The sequence below is a fragment of the Phyllostomus hastatus genome, unplaced genomic scaffold (assembly GCF_019186645.2).
Source record: "Phyllostomus hastatus isolate PE091 unplaced genomic scaffold, TTU_PhHast_1.1 phas_scaffold_129, whole genome shotgun sequence".
Classification (NCBI taxonomy): domain Eukaryota; kingdom Metazoa; phylum Chordata; class Mammalia; order Chiroptera; family Phyllostomidae; genus Phyllostomus; species Phyllostomus hastatus.
In genome coordinates, this window is record NW_025334009.1 from 9,148,740 (window position 1) to 9,165,819 (window position 17,080).

General features: G+C 45.8%; 1 protein-coding gene across 2 annotated transcripts in view; it reads left to right on the forward strand.

Annotated features, from left to right (window-relative positions):
* Positions 1-17,080, forward strand: part of ULK4 (unc-51 like kinase 4) — a 311,597-nt gene that overhangs the window by 209,404 nt on the left and 85,113 nt on the right. For both annotated transcript variants that reach the window (XM_045857407.1, XM_045857405.1), the window contains exon 34: positions 885-983. In XM_045857407.1, the coding sequence (XP_045713363.1) occupies positions 885-983 (99 nt within the window). The remainder of the gene's footprint in view (positions 1-884; positions 984-17,080) is intronic.

The window sequence follows — 17,080 nt, forward strand, 5'->3', positions numbered from 1 at the left end:
CCAGGGCGATGACCCTGGGCGGGGCGGCCTGCAGCCAGCTCTGCAGGCTCCGGCGAAGGGCATTACCTCCGAGCAGTTTCATTTCTTCTGCCTGAAATTAAAACCAGAGAGGGGTGTGTGCATAAAAGGTGCATATTCTGTTGCAATCACAGCAAATAGTCTGCTTTTTTTAAAACGTGAAGTTACTCATCTCCGCATTAGAAATCTCTGGAATTCGTTCTGTAAAACTCCTGGTAGAAGGCACACTTAACATCAAAGGCACTCACTTCTCACTTCTTGTTTTTATTTCTAAACAATGTAGACCTTACCTGAAGACTGTTCTTGCAGCAGTGCATTGGGCACGTATCTAGATGTCATCTGTACATGTGTGTGCATGTGTGTGCGTGCGGGGAGCGGTCACAGCAGAGTGCATCTGGTGTGCGCTGTTGAAAGTGCAGAAAATGCCCGGGAGAGATGAGCGTGTGTGACCCGGACTCATGTGGCCTGGGTTCGTCCTCCAGCTTTGTCACCCATTACATGTGGGGCTTTACACAAACTCCGTAACTTCTCTGGACTTCGCTTTTCTGAAAAATGGGGGTAGCTGCACCCTGTTTCATTCAGGCCATTGGAAAGAAAGTGCTTGTGTGCCGCAGCACGTGAACACGGCCCTCACTTGCCCAGCGACGGCCTCATTGTGGCTGTCTCTGTGGACCGCCCAGGTCTGCCCCGGCAGCCTGAGCTGGTGGCAGGGGGCAGCGTGTGCACTTCATCACATCGTCAGGTCGGAACGAAGCGTCACTTGTCTTCGGGGGGCCGAGGTCGAATGCTCCTCAGCCGTCTCTGTCTGCTGGACTGAGGGAGGCTGGCTCTCCGAGACCCACCTGTTTTCTCTTCCCCTGTCCCAGGCTCAGAAGTCCGGCTCGGGAGGCGACACGCAGGCCGCCGAGGACCTGCTGCTGCTCTGCAGACCCCTCACCGCCCTCACCAGCCTGCTCGTCCCGCTGGTAAGAGCGCGCCGGTGCGTGTCTTTCCGCACACTGCTGGGGCCCAAGCCTGGTCTTTGAATTTCATAACGTCTCGAGTCTCCGTGCTCCGTTCACCCCTTTCCAGACTAGAGCCAGAGGAAGTTTCAGGAGAGTATTTGGCTTGGCATTGCCTATACCACTTTGTTTTAAAACCAGATGGCTTAGGTATTTAAGTAAGGCAGAATCTCAGATCCTCCCTAATGAATATGAGGTTAAAAAAAATATTCACGAAATGAATTTCAGGAAGGGAAAATTCATTACGGGGATCAATTCCCTTTCAAAACAGTTCTTTCAGGTTTTGCTTGGCATTCAGGTCTCCCCAGAAAAGGAGTACACACACATCCCCTCAGTCTCCACAGAAATAGAAGGAAATAAGTGAAATTAGATAAAAGCAGGTAAGAAAGATGACACAAGGCCACTGAGTACAGGAAAAGAAACCAACAGAAACTTGGAGTTTGGAACAACTTAAAGGGGACCCAGCATTTAGACACATGAATGACCTTCACCTTGGACAGAACAGTCAGAAGGTCGGTTGGTGACATTCCACAAAACCCCTGGAAAACCTCTCCAGATTTGGGGACCCAAGGGCTACGGTGCAGGTAACCCGAGACATCGGATCACCTGTGGCCTTTACCCTTCACAGGGGCAGAGAGCTCTTTCAAAGCTGCTGGGGTTTTCCTTTCTCTGCCCTTGGACTTGAAGGAAAGCAAACACAGTTTGAAGAGATAATTCAGTAGCCTTCATTGTACTCATCAACTAAAGGTTTGGTTCAACTAAGAAAGAAAAAAAAGGGGGGATATCAGTCAGTACTGGGTTATTTTAAATAATAACATATATGGAATAGAGTAGTCACCAAAATGAGGCGGCGGACTCGCAATGAAGTGAGGGAACAACCCTGAATCCCAGACCTGGGTGCACCCCTGACAGAGTGGAAGGGTCTTTGGTGTAGAACTTGGCGTGAAGTTGCAGGGAAAGTAGCAACGCCAACCAGCTGCGCAGCTCCGAGTCTGCGGGCCAAGCCCCGACAGCGAGCTCTCCCACAGGGGCAGGGGGCGGGGAGGTTCCCGTGACCGGAGAGGAAGGACCAGCACGCCACACGCTCTTACACGGAAGACCCGGAGTGGCCCCATGCAATCACAATGTGTGTGTATATGTGTATCCAGAGAGAGAGACAATATATTACATAAAGGATGACTACATTTATAGCAAATAAGATTTAAAAAATAGCTTAAGAAGGACATATGAAGAATCCACTACAGGTAAATTTCTGGGACAGTCTGTTTCACGTATGTATCTCATACACAAAGTTGTGTTATTTGCCACATTCCGAGGTTTGTTTTTTTTTTTTTTTTAAAGGTGAATGTATTCCCATTGAATGTGTTAAACTCATCTTTGGTGTTGATTTTATTGTCTTATGTCATATTTTCTTTCTAAATGTCTTCCTGTACTTAAACATGAGGTTCAATCACACACCCAAAAAGACCTTGAACAGGCAAGGAGAAGGATTCGACCATGGTGAGGAATAGCATCCACAGGACCTCTCTGTGCCAGGTGTCGGCACAGGACCATACGGACAGAAGGGCAAAGTGCGTGCAGGGAGGAGTCCACAGCCAGGACGCAGTAGTATTCAGAGACGGCCACACCTTTCTCGCTGCCCGGCGGGCCAAGGGTAAAAATAATGCGGAGCAGGCGTTGAAATCTAGGGCCCGTGGATTAACTCTGGCCCACTGCTTCTGTTTGTAAATGGTGTTTTACTGAACACAGCCACGCAGACGGTTTGTGTATGCATCGCCCACGGCAGCTTTTGCGTCTCAGTGGTAGAGGGCTTACAACAGAACCTTACAGCCCACAGGCCTGAATATTTACTGTCTGGCTCCTCATAGAAAAAGTGTGTCGACTGTCATATAGGAGATATGAAAACTTTAATAAGATCTAATAGAACTGTATCCACCTCTGCACCCTGCAAATAGAGACCGCAGCTTCTTTTCAGTTTTCTGGAAACACTTTTAAAAAGTTAACCATGCTATGCTATGCTATGTTAAAAGAATATCAGTAAATTCCAATGCATAGGAATTCTTCAACTGTAATACAGTTTGACTGCAAGGAAAATCACAGTCGGAGGCGCACTGTTAGCAGATGCTATCCATGCACACAATTGAAGAGGCAGAGGTAACTGTCAGTCTGCATCCCCTCAGAAGGCAGACACCACACAGTGGCTTGAAGGAGAATTTCAATATAGGGACTTACTAAGCTCTGATAGGAAAGTAACTCTGAGATCTTAGAACTCTAAAGGATACCCACAAACTTAAGAGGACATGAACTTGAGAGGGGACCCCTCCCCTGAGGCTGCAGGCCAGCCTCCGTGGAGAAGGCTGGCCTGCAGCCCACAGGCCCGTGGACAGGTGTGCTGGGCTGCTCAGGCCAGAGCTGGCCCACCGTCCCTGGGGAAGCGGGACCCAACCCTTGAGGGCACGGGGCGTCCTGGCCAGCGGGCAGGAACACAGAGGGAGGCAGGGTGACGCTGCTGGTGGGACACCTGGGGTGCCCAGCGTTTATGCAGGGAGGACTGTAGGGGCCACAGGGGTGCGGGGGTGCTGGCGCACGCGGGAAGCTTGGAGCGCACTGCGTCTGTCAGGCAGGGTGCCGAGTCTGATCCCAGGTCAGCCTGGGGCGGGGGTTGCTGAGGGGCCACGCGTTCTGGGCCCCTCGTTGGGTCCGATCCCTACCCAATGCCGTTGCACCCGCACGTCAGGAGGGCCCCTTCGTCCTGCAGTGCGTTGTCTGAGGGGTTCCCCCAGCTGTGTGGGGCTCTGTGCTCATGCTGTCAGTGGAGGTTCCAGAATATTGATGGAAGTCTGCCTAACGTGTGTGAGCCAGCTTGCATACCTGCACATCTATCACTGGAGCCGTCGGGGCTGAATGTGGCCCGTAACAAGGACTGGGCGGTGCATCTTCTCTGGAGAAGATCAACACGTCAGTAGCTGTGCACCGAGTGAAAAAAGTCACACTGTGGCAATTGAGGACCTAAACCAGAGCGCATGTGCACAGGCCAAGGGTGAATTTGACGGTGGTGGTTAAAAAGTGTAATAGGTTACCAAGTGAGGCGTGGGAATGCATTCCCACAGGGAGACAAACCGACTTCCGTTTTCATCCGACTCGGGTGATTTTGGAAGCGTTTTGCCTGAAGGCAGGTGAATGAACTCGTTAGGGTTTCTGGTCCTTCCCAGAAATGAAAGTAAACACACTTACCCTTAGCAGAGGGTACCTGCCACCCCGTAATTCACGACCTGTGTTTTGTAGACGACACCGTAGATGACACCTGGACACCGTAGACAAATCCCAGTGAAATGTAGGCGGAGACAGTGATTCCGACTCCGTTCTGCGTGTGAACGGCTCTGGGAATCGGGTGACTCTAGGCCCCCCTCCCAGGAAAAGGCTCAGAATCACTGTATGTGAAGTTCTACACACGACTCACAATGTCAGGGGAACCTTGGAACCCTCAGTGGGGAACCACAGTGTAAGATGTGACGAATGAAGGGTCTAACGAGCTGACTGTGTCTCCTGAGGAACAGATAAAGCAAGGTCCTTGTTTGACCTGCATAGCTTATGCCTTAACAGGAGAAAATGGGCGGGCAGGCGATATGTCCCAGATGAGTTTTGTAACAGGTAGCTCCTCTAAGAAATTATGCTGCAGCCTCCTGCTCCCTCAGTTAGAATGGGTATTTTCAAATTTGTGAGATATGTTTTAAATTTTTCTTTATTCTACGTAAGTGATGCCGATATTTGGCCTGGTTTGTACATTTCATAGTAAGCATGCCTTTCATGACCTTGGAAAAGGTGCCCCTGTGTGGAAAAAACAATTTTTTTCTTTCCATTTTTTAATTTCCTCCTCTGGAGAAATAACCGGAACAGATTTTTCTCTTTATGTAGTAATGGACTTGGACTTGTCCGTCCTTTCCCTTGTCTGCTGCCTTCATGGTCAGCGGCGAGAAATATAGGCGATGCTTTGTGGCGGTTAGGGTGTACGGTGATGGAGCCCGGGAGTAAGTACCAAGTGGTCCGTTCGCACGTCACCCCCAAGAGAGTGGGTGCCGTAGTAGTTCTGTACTAAGCAGCTGCTCGGAAGATCACGCCCCATTTGACAGGGACCGCGCTCTTCCTCATTAGACACTGCCCATCTGTCCAGTGGGCGTGCCACCAACACCGCAGATTGACCGGGGGTCAAACACACTCATCATCACCTCCTTAAAGCTGTTCCTCCTCTTGTGTGGTTTGTCAGTGAGACATAGTATCTGTCCGGGAGTGGCGTACAGAGAGAGGCTGTATGAATGTTTAGAAATAGGCATCCCAAGAAAAGTGGGAAAAGACTTGTGGACAAGACAAGTGACAACAGCAAAAGTACAAACGACCAGTGTGCATCTCACCAAACACACCTAAGCTCAGTAGTAATTTAAAAAAAAATTCCCAATTACTGTGTATGGATGTGACAGTCGAACAGTGAAGAAGGCTGATGGGGGAACAGGGGGAATGGGCTGGTTTGGAGCGCGGTGCTGGAGGAGAGCTCTCCGGATACCCGGGGCAGCCAGAAAGACCGACACGTGGGCCTAGAGCAAGTTCAGCCAGAAGCACCGCTGGAGGCAAAAATGACGGAACCGAAGCTGTCCTGCTCTGGGCACGTCACGGGACGGCAGGGCTCTTCGGAAAAGACAGTGATGCTGCGGTTGGGGGGAGGACACAGCCGGGAAAGAGGGAGACCACATTGGACGTGGGTTGGCTTCGTAAGAGAAGCTGTAGGCATGGGTCTGCAGGAGCTGAGCGGGGGGTTGGGGACAGGACACTGTGGACGTCGCTCATTTGTAGGGTCCCTAGGAGTCACAGCCGACTCAACACATGTATCACACACACACACACACACAGTAAATAAAGGGAAATTAATTTTGAAAAATGCAATATAATCTTCAAAGTTGTAGGCTGCTTTTGGAGATATAAATTGGTAAGTAAAAATTTTAGTGTGCATCGAAAGCCTTACAGTTGCATACATCCTTGAATACAGTCACTCCTCCTTTAGAAACGTATGCAGAAGAGATAGAGAAATGCTGGGTGGCTTGTGTAAACGTATTCTCACCACCTTGTTTTTTCATATCAGATACGTATGTATCGTTCAGTTGGAAGTTAATGAAATTTTATTCTTGGGGTAGAATTCTGTCACGCTATTAAATATATTTCTGAAGCATATTTAACATTGTGGGAAATTATAAGGTTAAATAAAAGACCAGAATATGTATTTATTGTAGTATGATGTTAATTTAAAATATCTTATCGATAACAGCCATTTTAACAGGTGTGAGGTAGTTCCTCATTATGGTATTGATTTGACTTTTCTGCTACAACTGGTGATGCTGAGCATCTGCTCATGTATTTGTTGGCCGTCTGTCTGCCTTCTCCGGAAGAGTGTCTTCTGAGGTCTTCTGCCCATTTTTTTAAGTGGATTGGTTTTGTTGCTGAAAAGTGGGTATTTGAATCTAATGTGTTATCTTGGGAAATCAGATTGTCCCCTTCTCCAGTGTTTGCTATTTTTTCTTTGTTGTGTATTGATTTTTGGTGGTTGTGTTCTGTCTCTGTGCTGAGGATCCGCCTGTGGTATAAACATGAGGTCTTCTCTGAGCCTTCGCCTGTCCTTGAGCTTGTGTAATGACTTTGTAACTTTCCATGTATATACCACTGCTTTTCATCAATATCCTAGTCTCTAATGCCTGGCTCTCCTAAAGGGAAAAACAGAAAAATGGGGGCAGGGGGGTGCTGTTCCTTTAAATCCAGCAGTCACTTCATTTGGAAGGGGAGGGGCTTGCAACAGAAGTGGCCCCCTGCTCCTTTCTGCACCTCTGTCATCAGAATCAACAATCAGTGATCAGACAATACATTCCTGATATCTGGGTGACAGGGTTCTTTTTGCCCAGCCTGGCTCCTGCAAGGTTTTTGAGAGCTGCTCCAGGAACTTGTGCATGGCTGCCTGCCGGGGGCTTTGGGGTGGGGAGTGGGGAGCTACTGCTGTGCCGAGAGCTGAAACAGACCAAAAGTACAGTAACTGCAAGTGACCACCCAAGCCTGCCACTGCCAGTCACAAGCCTTCAGTAGACTCCAGAGTTTCCAGTTACATCAGCCAGAGTCTGCCAGCGTGGTCGTCGTCTGGGTGGGGAGACGGCATCCCGGCCTTTCCTGCTCTGCCGTCTTAGGGTCCTCGCAGGGATGTCCGAGCTTTTGGCGTCTCTGGGCCACACGTAATCACAAAAACCTCTCATAATGTTTTCAGTAAATTTACGATCTTGTGTTGGGCCGCATTCATAGCCATCCTGAGCTGCACGTGGCCCATGGGGTGCAGGTTGGATGCCCCTGCCTAGGGCTGTTTGAATATTATCTGAAGACCGGATGGCGGTGGGTTAGGCAGAGATGTCATGGCGATAGGGCAGAGAGGGGCTGGAGGGGGGCTGGAGGGGGGCTGTGCACCACAGAGAGAGTGTTAAGAGGTCGTGGGAGGTCTGGGGCTCCGATGGCATGGAGGGGACTGGAACTCCATGTGCCTGGGTGGTGACAAAAGACGCACTTGGAAAAACCATCAGGGGGAGATTGTGAAAACAATATGTACGCTTTTTGGCTAAGTATAAATCTTATTGTAATTAAATTTAACAAGGTCACTTTATTTTTCTAAGTCAAATCTGGCATCATCAATGGATGCTAAAATTAGTGGGTAAAAGTATAATGAAATACAGAAACAAAACCTAAAATTACAATACCTCTTCACTTTGCAAAAGACAAATTGTGATTTTTACAATGCAGAAAACTGGTCGATAACACCCTAACCAGGTGATCCACATTAATATCACCAGTGATAAGATGTATTTACATCCTGTAACTATTGGTATGATGTACTTAGAAGGGTACAACATCACTTCTGTGGTCTTCCTGGCAAAAGGCTCAACCTAACTTTAATCGTGAGGAAATGTCACCAAACTAGGGCGTTCTACCTCCTCACTGGCCGCTACTCTTCACGTGTCTGGGTCAGTCAGATCAAAGGGAGAGTAGGGGGACTGTCCCAAATTGGAGGTGACTGTGGGGGGTGGGCAACTAAATCCTATGGGGGTCCCTGATTGGATCCTGGGCCAGAAAAGGGCACAAGTGGGAAAGCTTTACAGATTGGAGTGAGGTCTGTAGATTAGTTAATAAGAATGTCTCAATGTTGACTTCTCATTCTCAGTAACCACACTGGTGCTCTATAAGATGATACTATTTAGGAAAGTGGGGCGAACATAGTTTTACTGCTTGTCACAACTCTTTTAATTCCAAAATCATTTCAACAAGGACAAGATGAAAATTGAAGATTTAATAATAGGAAGAACTCTGGGTCCCAGGTGCCACCCACCCCTCTTAGTATGAAAGTCTCAGGCTTCCTCCCTGGATCGATTCCCAGCACCCCCACCCCCACCCCAGCCACCCCGCCCAGCGTTCTGGAAGGTTATCTTGTTCCCCAAGGCTGTGACACTTGGAGTTCATGTCCCCAGCAGCCAGGCAGACCGTCACAAATGCTCAATAAACATTTGCGGCGTGCATGACTGAGGTACACTAAGTGCCAAAATCTAGTGTGTTGTAAATCTAGTCTGTACAAAGCTGAATTACAATGTGCGCTGATTTATGCCATGCTCTACATATGCTGATATAAAGTGTACCAAAGGAGTGACAGTGGGGTGATTTATCCCAAGGGCTTAACCGGGTATTTTTCTTTTACTTTAAAAATAAATGGCTTCCTGGGCTGGCTCCTCCCACTTTTTTTTTTTTTTGGTCTTGTTACAATAAACATGAATTTCAGAATATGCAATAGTTATTTTTACCTTGAAAAAAGTGGACAAATGAATAGTGATCCCGACTTCTCACTCCCCCCAAGTTGAGGACCCTTGTCACTCAAGAGCGCCCGGATGCCAGCCTCAGAGGCATCTGTCGCCCTGCAGCAGCGGGGACCCAGGGGCCTCCTCACTCTGCCCGGAGTGGAGTGCGTAAGGCGTGCAGCGAGGGCCTCCGCCAGCTCTTTTCCTTCTGAGGAGCCCTGACGTTCTCGCCGTCAGATGGGGAGGAGTATCTGGAATGTAATTTCAGCTTCACGCTCCTTGTTTTTTTGTAAACAGTACATTTCCTTTTTCTCTAAATTTGAGGTTTGAAATCCCAGAGTCGAATTGGATAGGTAACGCTCCTTGGATGACTCAGAAGCACGTGGCACCTGCCCCCCTCTACCCGCGGCCATCCGGGCCGGCGGGAAACCCCATCAGTAGGCACCAGCTCTGCAGCCCCGTGTCCCTCCCAGAAGCTGCTGTCAACAGAATTGAGTCGTTAATTCCGCCAGTAAAGGTCAGCACACTGTTCTGTTGAGTGGCAACTGAGAACAGTGTGGCCGGACTTCCTGTGGCAGTAAATCGGCTGTTGTGCCAGCGTAAACCACCTTTTGGTCCCCCAAAATAAGCGGGTCGATACGACTCAACAGAATACAAAGGTTGACGTTGAACTTTGAAATGTGGCTCTTCTCCTTTCAGACTCAGCAAGCTCCAGGTCTTGGCACCTGCACTAAGTCCATGAAATGGGAAGAATAGCAGTTTCTTTGGAAAAAAGCAGATGGTGGGGTTGTAGGGTCCAGATTACTTGTGACAATTACCAGTTGTCACTATTGCTCAGTGCCGTTCCTGAGGGAGCTGGGTGGTGTCCCTCTGCTGCAGGGGACCCACCACCCGCAGCGGCCCCTGAGCCTGATCTTTAACTACAGTCACAGAGCATGGCTGCCCGGTCCCCCTTCCCAGGCAGGCCATTCGGGGCAGGTGGCCCTTAACGTGTCCTTATCCAGTGACCCAGTGCAGCAGCTTGGCACAGCACATAAAGGCACCTTTTCATCCTCGTTATTTGAAAGATTCACCGGGCGTCAGAAATGCTTTCCTTCTGCCTACAGGCCAGTGGTTGGGCCACACGGTCTGTGCTGGCCCCTGCAAGTGCTGTCGTTTTAAAATTCACTCGAGCCCTGACCACTGTGGCTCGGTTGGTTGGGCGTCGTCCTGCAAAGTGAAGGGTTGCTGGTTCGATTCCCAGTCAGGGCACATGCCCAGGTTGCAGGTTTGGTCTCCCTTTCTTTCTCCTCCACCCCTCTAAAAATACATAAAAAATTTAAAAGTTTACTTAAGAGATCATGAAAACTCAGTTTAAAACGGCACACTGCTTTTAAAAAGTGTCAACCAAAAATATTCTTCAGGAATATTGGTTGCATGCCGTTCTGTTCCCCTGCTTTTAAAATTAGCTATCACTCAGGCCAAAAAGTAATTGTACTTGCATTTAGTGCAAAGTGACAATTTACTCTCACATAGAATACTTTTAGTTAGCAATTTTTGACTTATTCGGGGCCATGCGTCCATGATCTGGCGAAACAGATCAGCAAGCGGCAACCTTGACTGGCTCGACCCCGTCAGCACACTGAGGCACTGCAGTGTCATTAATTGGGATTGGAAGTGAGTGTGTGTGTATGTGTGTGTGTGTGTGTGTGTCTTCCCAGAGGTATTTTTATTTCCACTCAGACCGATTCCCGAGGGTCATCAGCATTTAGTTAGGTTTCCGTCGTTCCTGTCTGTGGGATTGAGCCATCCTCCGGGACGACAGCCCAGCACTGCTGAGGCCCTGGCACTCAGGACTCTGTTCCTGGAGTTGCTCTGCCATCAGGGACCTGCCTGTTGGGCCGAGCGAACGCTTTCCGATGCAGCAGAGAGAAACCATTCATTTTACAGAGAAGGACATTTAAGTGCAAAGTGTTTGGTGAAGCTCTTCCTATCTTTCTTTCTGTCAGTGTGAATTGAGGGGTAAATTTCTAAACACTTAAGTTATTTTTTTTTGTTTTTTTTTTGGTATAATTAGGACTTAGCTCATAATTAAAGATACACTTTAAGCAAAAATAGAAAACTCACATTTCATGTGAATGACACCTCGGAGTTGTTTGGAATGTGGAGACCAAGATAATTACAAAATCTGTCATGCAGAAACACTGCAAATACAGAAAATTCAGTGTCTCACCCAGTGATCACTTTCTCTTAATTTATCACTGGAAAAAAATAAATTGGATGTTTAAGAACTAAAATCCATTTTCCCGTAGATTATTGTTTAAAAATCAATTCAAACTAAAACACTTGGGCCATTAACCCTGGGCAATATTAAGTGGTGACAGAAAACAATAATAAAGTAATATATTTTCATGCTTGGAGTTCACATACATAATATCAGAAGGTCAAAATGAAGAAAAATTAGGTGTCCATACTGATATATGGGCAGAATAGCACCGTTTTGAGTTTTAAATGTTTCTGTATGATTTATAACACTTTACATTTTTCTCTAAATATTTTGAATGTTTGACAAAGAGATCCTATGTCTTTTTTAAAAATCATAAACATCATACACATTAAAAGTAATTCAAACTCTTCAGAAAGGTTAAAAAAATAAAAAGTAAACATCTTCCTCCACATCTAGGATCACAGAGAAAAAGTATGCTTTTATAATTTATATACACATATGCATATATATGTATATGTGTATAAATGAATATATATGCCTCTTTTTTATACAATGCAATCATAATATATATACAAATCTCAACTTGGTTTCTCCCTCTTAATGTATTTGAGCACAATGTTCATATCAGCACATATCAATATAACTATTTTTATGAGTATGCTATATGAAGATACCATAATTAAGTTAGTTAGCTCCGCATTAATGGACGTTTAATATGGGGGTAGTTTTTCTGACAAGCAGAGCTACACTGAAAATCTTAGTTAGATGTAACTATGATTATTGATGCTCACACAGTCATAGGAAAAGCTTCCTAGCCATGGCGTTGTTAGGTGCAATGCTTAACTTTGTGTGTGAACTTGACCGGGCGAGGGGGTGCCCGGGTGGCTGGTGAGACACTACTCCTGGCTGTGCCTGAGAGGGTGTTTCTGGAAGACGTTAGCCTTTGCAGCAAGCAGACCAAGTCTAGAAAGTCTGTCCTGGCCAGTGTGGGTGGGCAGTCTGCAGTCCGCCGAGGGCCTAAACCGGACGAAAAGGCAGAAGGAAGGGCGATTTCTGCTCCTGCCTGCGGGAGCCCCCGGTTCTCACGTCTCTGGGCTCAGACCAGGCCTTAGACCGGGGGCTCCCTGGGTCTGGGTTTGGGCTGCAGCCATGCCACCAGCCTTCCCGGGCCTCAATCCCTCCACACCCTAGTCCCCCCGCCCCCACTAGCTCTCCCTCTATGAGTCTGTCCCGATTTTCCTTGTTAGTTCAGTCTGTTTGTTAGAGCCCACATATGAGTGAAGTCATATAGTATTTGTCTTTTTCTAACTGGCTGATTTCACATAGCATAATGTTGTCCAGGTCCATCCATACTGTCCCAAAGGGTAAGATTTTCTTCTTTTTGATGGCCGAGTAGTTTTCCATGCCAGGTTTTTTAAACCGTGGAGAAGCTGTTGAAGGTGGCCCTGGTCCTTCACCTCTGGCCCAGCCATCGTCCGGGGTCACAGTGAGTCTCGCACTTGACTCGTGTCACTGGGGATAACAGCCTAACACCACGGAGCCGTGCACTTCCGTTCGGGTCAGCAGCAACAAAGAGAGAAATTAGTACATTTCGGAAAAGTGAAAACAAAGTAGTGTCATCTAATCATTGGTTTGACATTTCATGCAAGGCTGTTTGGTGAGACACGGCGGTGTTCCCATGATTCAGTGGGGTCACCTCTGAACACCTGTTCGTCTCACAGTGGTCGAGGTGGCTCCTCGGTTACCAGGTGAATGCCCATGCTCAAGTTAGTAAGTCTCCGTTTCTACATCTGGAAAAGGAAAATACTGAACACCTCACAGGGTTGTTGGGAAAACTTAGCAATGCATGAAAAAGTCTCAGCATACCACTCGGTGCATCGCAAGTGTGCACCACCCCGCCACCTCCCCCACCAAACATTCGCTTTTATCTTTCTTTTTTAAAAAGATTTTATTTATTTATTTTTAGAGAGGGAAGGGAGAGAGAGAGCGAGAGAAACATCAATGTGCGGTTGCTGAGGGCCATGGCCTGCAACCCAGGCATGTGCCCTGATTGGGAATCGAACCTGAGATGCTTTGGTTCACAGCCCGTGCTCAATCCACTGAGCTATTCCAGTCAGGGTGCGCTTTTATCTTTTTGTTGTGTCACTGCCAATGGTGGTGGTCTCAGCACGACAACACAAAGTGAAAACCCACCATTGATTATAGTCTCGAAGTACAGTTCCCAGCTGTCTTGAGAAGCGGGGTATATTTAAGATGAACGCTAGACTTCCCAAGTTTGCTTTGTTTTATTTTTGCTGCTCCTACCCCCCCCCCCAAAAAAAGCCCTTTATTTTCATGTAAAATGAGAAAGCATGCCTGTGCATCTCTTTGAAGCAGGGAAATAGCGTGGATACTTAATAGTGTAGATATTTACCCATAACTGAGCAACAGTGAGGTTAGCAGTTTTGATAATGATGTTTGGCTTTTTTGCTTCATTTAATGGCGGCAACATTATCCCGTCTACGGCTCCCCGAGGCCCTTCCCGTACAGTGTGTGCCACAATCATATTACTGATCTAATAAACATAGATCTCATTGTAATAAACTCGCCTTGTGAACAGCCTCGTTAATGTGCTGAAGTAACGTACCCAGGGGTGTTTCCGACAGTTTCATCGCAGCTCTGAGACCAGTAGCCCTGACGGCTTCATTGGTGGGAAGGCGGCTGCTTTAGCTCCCGTGGCCGAGTCTCCCCCCGCAGACCCTGCAGGTCAGGAGGGGCGCTGGGCTGAGCTCCTGGGTGAGGGGCTTGGGCGCCAAGGTCCTACAGAGGAGAACTTGAGACACACAGTCTCATTTTAATTTTAATTTTGGATCAGTATCTCTGAATAATAAAGGGACCATTAGTTTACAAAGCTAAGACAACCTGTTGGAATTTATGCTAAATGTCTAGATAATAAAGCCATAACCACGTTTAACCAATTTTAGACAATTTTCTTCTTTCGATTGTAAAAATTGCCTGGTATGATAAGTTTTTATTGTTATAAAGTGGTTTTAAAATTTTAACAGCCTTGCAATTTTATTTTAAATATCCGTTCTTTCAATGGGAATAACCATTTTTTTAGGAATAAATGCATTATCTCTTATTCCTTTTCCTTTGGGGTACAATTCTCTACCTCAGATCTATATTATTTAGATATGAGCTCCTCAGAAAGGGATCATTTCAGAATGGAGAGGACTTCACGTGCTTTTTCAACATTCCGGATTCAGTAAACAGTAATTTCAAGAATTCTAAACTATGTAGCTCTGTAATACATTTTTGATCTCATAACCAAAGAATATAACATTTGCAAGTGTCTTTGCTCATTATTTGTTGTGAGAAATCATGACTGCCTGTCACTGGGGTTAATAAAGGCAGCCTCAGCCCATCAGGCTTGTCCAGCCATTGCCATCGGTCACAGCAGGTCTTGCATTTGACCCGTGTCACTGCATGGGGGGCACTCCAGGAAAGCCCCCCTTTGAAAAATTTTAGGGGAAGGACAGCAGATGTGTTATGTTTGAATTACAAAAAAAATGCTATAAGCACGTTATAAGAATTCGAACAATTTGCAAGTAATCATAGTAGAACTAAAGCCTCCCCTTCCCCTTAGCACGGCCCCGCCCCCAGGGAAACCACTGTTCCTTTTGACGCGTCCTTGCGTTCTGTTCACTTTACTTATAGTCACGTGCACTTGTATCGCTGGTTTTCTTTTTATTCTTCCTGCTTTCATTGCTGAAAATAGGGCCATAAGTGCATGTATTTTGTAACTTTTTACTTATCTCAGTATTATGGACATCGTTCCAAATCAATACTTAAACACCAATCTTATTCTTTTTAATAGCTGTGTAGTATTTTATAATATCAATGTACTATTATCAATTCAAACATTTCCTCGTGGGTGGCCATTCAGGTCGTTCCCACTTATTTGCTATTATAAGCATGATACACTGGACGCCGTTGCTTTTATCTGCTTCTGCATTTCCTTTGGTTAGACAAGTACCCAGAGTGAGACGGCCAGATTGAAAGGTGCTTCTAAGTTTTAGTAAATATCGATTACCATGTAACTTCCCAAAAGATTTTATCTGTTTATATTCTAAGTAAAGGCATATAAGTGTGCTTGTTTTTCTACATCTTCACCAGCACTGCATCTTCTGATTTAAGTTTTTTTTTTTTAATCCATTTGACAGGCAAAAGTGCTGTGTCACTGTTCTATTTGGATTCTGTGGCTATGGCACTAGGAAAGAGAAAATTTGAATGCAGCCACTCAAATGTGAGATATGTATAACATTGAGGCATTAACCTTGAAAATACAGAGAAGGAGATGCTTTTTTTAATTTTTAATTTTTTGGCAAACTCGTAAAAGTAGTATTTATTGTGGTATCCATTATCTTCTGAAGACCCTTCAAATAAAACACAGAAGACTCAAGAACATAGGAAATCCTATAAATTTCGGGAACTAACTTAAACTCTCATCTATTCATCAGATATATTCCTTTTATTTAAGATTTTATTTATTTTTAGAGAGGGAAGGGAGGAGGAGGAGAGAGAGAGAGAAACATCAATGTGCGGTTGCTGGGTGTTATGGTCTGTAACCCAGGGATGTACCCTGGCTGGGAATCGAACCTGCAACACTTTGGTTTGCAGCCCGAGCTCAATCCACTGAGCTACGCCAGCCAGGGCTCGAGAAGGAGATGCTTTTATGGAAAATTATATATTACCAAAGTTGGCATCAAAATAGATAAAAATATCAAATTTCAGAAGTTAAAATTTCTCTCAGTCTCTGTATTCAAATAAGAACACACAGGTCTAATTTGCTTTCACTACAAGCAGGAGGCAAAGAGATCTTACAAGAATGTGTACGGTGTAGACATTCAGAGATGTCAGCGTGAGCGCCGACACCAACGCAAACACTGTTAGGTACGATAACCAATCAGAATTATTTATGTTTTGAAAGTTAAACGATGATTACCCAGGGCACGGTTGCCCCCTCTGCCTTCTAGGTGTCTTACAAGACTGCTTTATCAGCAGTGACATTTTCAAGGACGATCTCAGGATGCAGAATAGAATCCGCTTCTCTGCAGTTGCGGGGGAAGGAAGACTGTTTCTCTCTCTTTGATTCTGCTAAGGTTTCTTTCACAAGCAGTTAGCAGTGCTGCCAGTTTGAAGGGTCAGCACAAGGATTCCATTAGTTGCTACCAAAGGGGGAAAAAAAACAACAGGGAATGTGAAAAAAAGATATCAGACAACCAGACTGTCATAATGCGATATTTTGTATCTGTGAGACCTACCATTAAAATAGTACAGGCCTCAGTGGTTTTACATGTGAGTTCTAAAGTTTCAGAGACTAGGCCACTTTTGTGCTGTGCAAGGACTTCAGCTGCACTGCGTTTAATGCCACAACCTACTTTAAAATCATACAGAAGAATTGAAGATCACTTGTCCTTATAAACAGAGGTGAGAAATTTTTTAAAAATTAGTACATCAAGTCTAGTAATATATTAAAAGACCAGTATAACCAAGCAGGGTTTGATCCAGGAGTTCAAGAACAGTGCAAGTACTGGAAAAGTATAATTTAATAATTTTTTTAAAGATTTTATTTATTTATTTTTAGAGAGGGAAGGGAGGGAGATAGAGAGAGAAACATCAATGTGCGGTTGCTGGGGGCCTTGGCCTGCAACCCAGGCATATGCCCTGACTGGGAATTGAACCTGCGACGCTTTGGTTCGCAGCCTGCGCTCAATCCACTGAGCTACACCAACCAGGATAATTTAATAATTTTAAGAAATAGAAAATAAAAATATCATAATAATCATAGCTAGGAGGTTCAACTGGCCATTCTTAAGTTTTTTAAATTGTATTTAAGACAGAGTGGATCTTCCCAACATGTTGAAAGCTATTTCCTAGGAATTAATAGTTAACAGGAACGCTAAAGCGTTTTCATTAAAATTGAGAAGAGAGGAATCTCTTCTACCACTGAC